At 51.0% G+C, this 8,120-nt stretch overlaps 1 protein-coding gene across 1 annotated transcript in view; it reads left to right on the top strand.

The window, feature by feature from the left end:
- Positions 1 to 4,407: 4,407 nt before the first annotated feature.
- The window catches only part of LOC125950857 (apolipophorins), a 12,595-nt gene continuing 8,882 nt past the window's right edge, over positions 4,408 to 8,120 (top strand). The window contains exons 1-3 of the mRNA XM_049679208.1: positions 4,408 to 4,612; positions 6,315 to 6,341; positions 6,429 to 8,120. The exon at positions 6,429 to 8,120 is cut by the window's right edge and continues 2,287 nt beyond it. Of these exons, the coding sequence (XP_049535165.1) occupies positions 4,537 to 4,612; positions 6,315 to 6,341; positions 6,429 to 8,120 (1,795 nt within the window). The 5' untranslated portion in view covers positions 4,408 to 4,536. The remainder of the gene's footprint in view (positions 4,613 to 6,314; positions 6,342 to 6,428) is intronic.

Below are 8,120 nucleotides of genomic sequence, written 5' to 3'. Positions count from 1 at the left end.
TTGCTTCGTTCTTCTTCTGCGAAACGAACCGCGATAGTATGCTGTTGGTTGCAGCCACGCAGACAAAGACCATCATGGAAGGAGCAATGATGATCGTGGTGATGATGATGATGATGGTTGAAAGAAGACGGTGATAGGTTATCGCGGGCAATTGTTAAAAGCGCGCTCCGTTCTTGGTGCGCCCTTTATGCGAAGCCACGTCCCGGGGGCCTGGGCACTAGTTGGAGCAGCTGATACGGTCTGACCTATTATTTCATGTCTCGCTGGCAGATCGCTCGCTGGCTGGAACGGTGTCTAGCCAGCTTTACGTTAAGAACTGTAAAAATTCAGTTGAAAGAAAGTTACAATCGTTACCAGGCACTGTTAGCATGAAAGATACATTCTTTGCGATATATTTCTAACTCGATCGGTAATACAAATTTAAAGAATTGTCGCTTGCACCGTTCATAATGGCTCTCCAAGTCTTCATAACGCACCAAGTTGTTTGAAAGATGCAAAATAAGATTGCTTTCGTGGTTCTTGGATCTGAAAAAAAGTTTCGCAACTCGTCAAATGACAACTAATGATAGTTTCTCTTCTGTGAAAGTTGCTATCATGGGCACCTTAACCAATTATGATAGGACGATCGACGAACGTTACTGAGCACCTTCTCGGATCTTGAAGCACTAACCTTCTCAAAAGGGATTCGCTCGCTACACAGCAAAACCCGCGATTTGTGTTGATTGTTTAGCTGCTAATCTCACCGAAAACCAGTTGCAGTTGACGATTGAGGCGAGGTAAGAGATTGAGATTCGAGATTCGATTCCAAGAATTAAGGGGGGGGGGGGGTCTCAGGAACTCACAAACCCATGACTAAACACGTTCCGTCGTTCCAGCCATGCGCTCACCGGTGCCGGAATCGAAGGCGTAATCAGCGTCTCCCGTTCTTCCCTTGGCTCCGAAAGTAAACATCCGATAAACACGACCAACCTACCGTCCGACCAGCAACCACCGGCCAATTCCATTCCTCGCTGGTCTGGCTTATCGCTGGTTGGTTTTCGAGCTGGTTTTGAGCTCAACCACAGCCACCGGTAGTGATGAGCATTACGAGAGGCTCAAAAGATGGCCACAAAATGGCGAAATAATTCAAACGGTCATCGATAGCAGCAGCAGCAGCAGCGGCAGCAACGAGAGCAACCAGCGATGACCTTTTCCGGGGCGCATATTTATGTTTCTTTATGTTCTGCTTGTTGTTGTTGTCGCTCGTGCGGTGCTGCTGCTGCTGCTGAAATTATAAGAATGGACCGGGGCCGAACTGAATGTGTAATTTTGCCGGCAGCCCAGAACCACCCAGCAGATAAAGCCCTGCGGCCGGATTGTTAATCGGAGTTTGGTTTTATTGAAATCATCATCGAACCAAGGGAAGCAAAATATTACAATGTGTGCCGAGGAGTCATGGGTGTGTGTTGTTTGCAGCATGATAAGATGGATTTTATTTGTAGAAAAAAGAAATCATTCCGGGAATCAAGAGCAACTACCTCCTGTAGTTCCAGGCTACACTCGAGGCTAAGTTATAGTTTTTTAATGTTTTCTTAGCCAGGGGTTTTTCCCTTTGGGCTAGGACGTCACTAAACCACTACACATGACCATCGTGAACGCAAACGGCCGTGCAGACACATGCAGTTGACTGTGTCGGTGGTTGATGATCATCATCGAGAATGCGCATCACGACGAGGGCGATGACCGCTTCACGGTTGCTTGCCAATACAAACAAATCCGAAACCGAACCGTTTGGGCATTATCTGACGGCACGGTGGTGGTGGTGGTGGTACCTGTCCTCCACCACCACCATGTCCGACCGTTGCTTCCAGTCTCCCGGTAGTGCAAACACATGGATCCGATCCGATGGTGCACGATGTTCGGTTAGAAGTTCCTGCTCCGCCTTATCTGGGTGCTGAGCAAAGGAAATCAATGTGCCCGTGGACCGACCGTAACCGATCAATTGTAAAGATTAAAACGCTCGCCCCGAACTACCGTTCCGTGCCATCGACCGCTCGACGATTCCGGGACTGATCGGGCACCGGCGCGTCACACCAAAGACTCGCTCATTATGAAAATCAAACTTCAGCAACAGAGATTTTCCACCTAATCAATCAAACGGAAAGCAGCAGCAGCAGTCAATGGAATGCCCAGCTTTTCCGCTCGGCTTGAGACCGTCCTTCTCCTTCTCCGGTCGGAAGTTTTCTAGGAGGAAACGACAATATAAATGGTTAGCTGCTCGATACTTGGCCGGTTCGCTCGGACTCGGACGGCCCGTTGGCCGCTAACCAACCCCCCGTTAGTGATTGATTAATGAATCGTCGGTAATTTAATACGGGATTTAATTTCAATCACTCAATCCGTACAGCTGTGTGTGTGTGCGCGCCTGGCCTGGCCACGCCAACGATAATCCGGCGGCAATCGGAATCAAAAAGAAGATTCTGAGCGCGCGGACTCGGTGCTGGGTGCTGGGTGGGAAAGCTGGGCTCGTTTTCCCATTTTTATGGTTCACTTTTCCGAAGTGTTCCCGGAAACCGCAAGGAATCGTCTAGTTTCTTTGGTAGTGATACGCTTCCCGTGCTCGGTGCCACACTTGGAGTGTAATTAATTTAAGGAGCTTTCTATGCCAACAACTTGGTGTATTAAATATGGTTGAGATGGCAGAGAGAAGGAAAGATGGAGGGATTAGACGAGACTCTTTAGTGGAACATGCAGGATCGGTTGCATTAAGGAATTTCTTGCAGTACTGTGCACTATTGTGGCTCAGTTAGGGGATTAAACTAATTAAATTTTGTACTATTATCTGGGGGAGTGTTCAATATTTCTTGGAAAAAATGCTGCAACATCATGCACGAACGAATGTGATTTTGCTCGTGAGATCATGCTTGTTATAGTTACGGCCCCTGGAAGGCAAAACATCCTGTAAAGTACCCAGGGGCTGAGAGTGAGGGACACGGGGTCGGGATACAATACCAAAATAAATTCCAGGTCCGTCCCGACTGAATGTTAAAAATGCTTGTTGCAGAGGTCCGTTAATTAGTATTTCATGCGAATCGCTCCTAGTAAGAAGAAATTACTAACAAGGAAAAGGTCGAAATTGATCCAAATGTAACACTCACTCATTACAACATTGATCTCTAACTTTATGCACCATAGCAGTGGATAACAGTTCAACTGAAAGGACTCTTCTTCGTCACTGGCTTTCAACAACTTTCTGACAACGTACGCTACTGGTAACTTAGTGCCTACATCTGACTACATTAATTGGATTCTGTTCCTTACTTATACGTTGCTAATTCTATCTTGAATTGAATATGTTCTGCGTAAATATTTGTTCCCCCCAGGTAGACGTGGATTTTTGTTTGTACTTTTAAGGTAGAAGAGTCTCTGAAATAAATCGCAACACGTCTAAGATAGATCGTAAAACTCACAAGAAAAAAAACCCATCCTCACTATCGCTTTCGCTGCCAGCACTTATCAGAAACGCGGCTCTCTATGACTACCGAGTATCACGTAATCATGCAATCATAATAATGATCTGACTAATCACAGCATCAGCACCTCCCAGCCCCGGCAACTCAATTGCCTTTGTTCTCCCGCATGGGAAAGGTACTTTGGACCACGATCCTCGGATTCATCTCACCCTCTCGACGCCCTCTCGCGCGCCATTTGCTGCAGCAAGCAAACAGACGATGAACCTTAACCGAACTGCAACTCAGCCAAACCAAAGTGATCGATCGATCGATGCCACCGTCATTATATCCGTGTCCGGGTTTGCACACCGGGATGTCCGGAACTTTCCTTTCGTGGTGCTTATCACTGCCAGCCGGTCGACGGCAACCGAAATCATCGACGGTCAGGGTGTAAGGGTGGAGGACGTCGTGCAGCGGGGTGCAGCGATCACGACACGACACGACACGACGATCGCTCTTGTTGTTGATCTTCCTGTTGCTTGCTTGCTTGTCTTCTCACACGTCCGTCCGGCCACACCGATCACCGCGAGCGCTCGGCTTATCGTGGCAGGGATCCGTAGCTGCGGCCCGGCGGTCCCGGTCGGTGAGATTGCACCCATCATCGAACACACGCATACCTACGGACACCCCGAATTGAATTACCCTCCCAACCTCCTACGTATGTATGTGTGTGTATGTGTGCCCGCATGTTCGTGTGTCTCTTGGGAACACGCGGGAGAAGAGCGGTGGTGTGTAAGAGGGTGACAGACTCCCTTCGGTGCTGCTTATCAGCCGTTCGGAGCCAGAAAGCCAGAGTTCAGCTCAGGTCTCTCTCTCGCGCCGTGTGTCTGTCGGTCCGTGTGTGCGTGTGTGCGTGTGTGCGGAAATTCTATAAAAGTAGGCCGCCTGGTCCCGGGTCCGTTATTCCTGCCCTGAGGCCCACCCGGGATCGCCGGTGACAGCAGCAGTAGCGACAAAGGGTCGTGGATCGTGGTCTAGTGATCGTGTAACGGAGCAGTGATCGAGTGAAGACACGTGAAGAAGAAGCAGCAGCAAAGGCCGCAGGATGTGGAACCGGAGCGCGAGAAGCCTGCTTTGGGGCTTCTTGGTGACGCTAGTGCTCTGCCAAAGTGTGTCCGCAGGTACGTGCTCTTAGCTAGTGGCCCTGCGGTAGCGGCGTTCGCGAGTTGGTGGCAGCAAATGGCCGTAAAGTGTGATGATGGCCCGGGATGGCGGCATAAGTACGCCACCCAGTACGCCCCAGCACCAAGCACCAAGTGTGTGGAACCGTGTGAAGGGACAAACAATTTAAAGATAATTTAGACAATAAATTGTAATGGCGTCGTCGTAACGAGAGTTGGCGAGGAGCTCAACCGCCCGGGAGGGGAGGATGGACGGTGGGCTTTGCGGTAAACAACGGTGAACCACATTACCAGCACCACCACCACCACGAACAGCAACTGCAAAGTGGTAGCTGCTACTAGTGCACTTCCGTGCATTGCCTCCCTTGGTGTCTGCCTGGCGTAGTGACAGTTCGCGTTCGCGGTCTGTCCAATACTGGTTGGTGGTACCGTACAGCTTCCTCGACATTGACGCAGTCAGATTCATCATCCATCAGATTAGAAGTAGATAGGGAAGAAATTGGACAGAAACGTGGTGGAACGACATACACTGTTTCACAGAAGCACCAAACTTTCGGCGTCATTTCTCTGTTCTCTAAATCAAGATTGACAGCCAAAACCGGGAGTCCTGGGAGTCCCGGGAGCTCCGGTCGGTTTGTTTTCATACTTTTCAATGAATTGAATTAAGCTGTACGGTCTGCGGCTGGTGGCCTTTAAATTGAATAACGCGCACCGCGAGTCCCAGGGGGAGGGCGAACAGTCTAGAAGAGCGCAGGGAGACGTATGTAGAAGACAACACAACCCAGTCCAACCAAGCAGAAACAGTTTGATGCGTTTGTTGCTAGAGTGGAAGTCGAAAACAGCATTCCTGCTTTCGTCACGTTTTGCAACATTCACCCATTCCGGGAGATTGTGTGTGAGTGTGTGTTTAAACATTGAGGTTAGGCCGCTGGCGCTAGAACGCAAATGGCGATCGAAGCAAACATTGCTCGGCGATGTTGAAAAAGTTGAAAGTCACATTCGGTGACAGGGGTTAGTCAAAACAGGACAACGACGTGTTTACTGGCCTACTAGAATTGATGGCTTTCGCGAACAATCTACCAACCGGCTTCGGCTAATCTATCCCAGGGTGGTCCAGAACTTTCTGCTGAAAGAGGCTGAAATAGATAATGCCGGTTTGATGATGCTGTCCGTACACGTTTGCGTTGCGTTGCGTTACGTTGCATATTATCATGCTGTTGCTGGCTACGAACCTGGTTCGCAGCTAATTAACCATGTGCGATTGCAATTGACAGCATGCTCCTTCGGGTTCGAGAGTTTGTGGCGAATGACTGATAAGGTCGGAAGCAATGCTCACTCACATGCCCAAGATGCTGCCGCTGCGGTTTTGGTCAATGTCAAGTTCAAGCGCAGAGAGTTGATGCTTGCGCGTACAATGTGGCGTTGGTCGCCTTATCAGCGCCACAGCGCGGACTTGACGGGCTTGGTGTGCACCTAGGTGATAGCCTTTGGCCCTGCGACGGGTCAATGATGATTTGAAAGAATAACAGATACTGCAGCCCCGATGTTGCCCCGACGCCGCTTATCACTTCAACATAGGTCAACATACTCTACGAGCCACGCAAGCGGTCCGCTCGATTCCTAACTCGATTAGACGTTATGCAATAGATTGCAACTAATGATTTTTTCCTCTCTTTTCATGCTCCTTCTCCGCTTTCGTTAGCTTCCTGTAAGAAGGGCTGCCCAACACGTAAGTACCCTTGCTGCCTATTGAATATTGGTGTCCGTTTTACCGTTTTCTGACTTTAGTTTTTTCTTCTCTTATTCCTTTAAACAGCAAACAAGTCTACCAAATACAGCTTCAAACCGGGCACCGTCTACACCTACGATGTGGACAGCTTCGTACAGATCCAGCAGGCAGACAACGCCGACAACAAGCAGACAACGGTTAAGGTCGAGGGCAAGGTGGAGCTGTACGCCGGAGACAACTGCCAGCATACGCTGAAGGTGGTGTCGCTGACCTCGTACGCACCGGACGGTAAGAAGACACCGTTCGGAGCCGACATCAGCAAGCCGGTTCAGTTTACGCTGTCCAACGATGAGCTGTCGCCGGAGATCTGCGCCCAATCGGACGATAGTGACTTCTCGGTGAACGTGAAGCGTGGTTTGATCTCGCTGTTCCAGTCCGCCCAGGACAAGAACGTTGAAACGGACGTATTTGGCGTGTGCCAGACGTCCGTATCGAGCTACACCAATGGCGACGCAACCGTCGTGAGCAAGACGCGCGAACTGAGCAAGTGCGCCTACCGGGAGTCACTGTCCAATGGTTTCGTGTCGCGCATCGTCAACAGCAAGGCCGGCATCAAGGCGACTCCGCTGCTGGAGAGCTACTACAACAACCAGCAAACGTTCAAGGGAGGACTGCTGGAGTCGGTCAAGCTGGGTGAGGAGTACCAGTATCTGCCGTACCTGAAGGAGAAGGTTGGTGTCACGGTTAAGGTGACGACAAAGCTGACTCTGACCGGTAACAAGGGTGGTGCTGCTCCGGCCGTCGGTTCTCCGGTGGCGCGAACGATCATCTTCGAGAATCCCGAACAGCAACCGTCCGGTAACTTGCCCATCATCAAGCAGGAACTGAAGGCAACCATCGACTCGTACGCCAATGGCAACGTGGGCAAGAAGACGTCGAGCAAGTTCGTGGAGCTGATCCAGCTGATGCGCTACTCGAAGAAGGAAGACCTGTTGACTTTGTACAACCAGGTGAAGGCCGGCAGCGTTAGCGGTAACAAATCGCTCGCCCGCAAGGTTTACCTGGATGCCCTGTTCCGTGTCGGTACCGGTGATGCGGTCGAGGCGATTACGCAGCTGTACAAGAACAAGGAGATCACCGATGAACAGGAACTGCGGTTGGCGTTCGTGTCGCTGAATCTCGTCAACTCGATGACGAAGGAAGCGCTGAAGGCGGCCAGCAAGCTGCTCGAAGGTAATCCTCCGCGCGAAGCCTACCTCAGCGTAGGCTCGTTGGCCAACAAGTACTGCCAGAAGCTCGGCTGCCAGACGGCCGATCTGAGGGACATTGCGAAAGAGTTCTCCAACAAGCTGGGCAAATGCCAGGCGACGACTCGCTCCGAGGAGGATACGATCGTGGCGGTGCTGAAGGGAACGCGCAACGCGAACTTCCTGGCCGCACCACTGCTCGATAAGGTCCTGGGATGTGCTGGCTCGGGAGTTTCCTCGCGCGTACGCGTTGCGGCCCTGCAGGCCTTCCGGGCTTCGTCGTGCAATAAGAAGACGGTGAGTGCCGCCCTCGGTATTCTGAAGGACACGAACGAGGACTCCGAAATCCGTATCCATGCGTATCTGTCGCTGGTTGAGTGCCCGTCGGCCAATGTGGCCAACGAGCTGAAGGCAGTGTTGGATCAGGAGAAGGTATATCAGGTCGGTTCGTTCATCACGTCCCATCTGGCCAGTCTGCGCGCCTCGGTAGATCCGACACGCGAAGCGGCCCGCGCTCACTTCGGCAAGCTGC

Source organism: Anopheles darlingi, chromosome 2 (genome assembly GCF_943734745.1).
Source record: "Anopheles darlingi chromosome 2, idAnoDarlMG_H_01, whole genome shotgun sequence".
In the NCBI taxonomy this organism is placed as follows: domain Eukaryota; kingdom Metazoa; phylum Arthropoda; class Insecta; order Diptera; family Culicidae; genus Anopheles; species Anopheles darlingi.
Note: the sequence above shows the minus strand (reverse complement) of the source record. Positions and strands in the feature narration are given on the sequence as shown.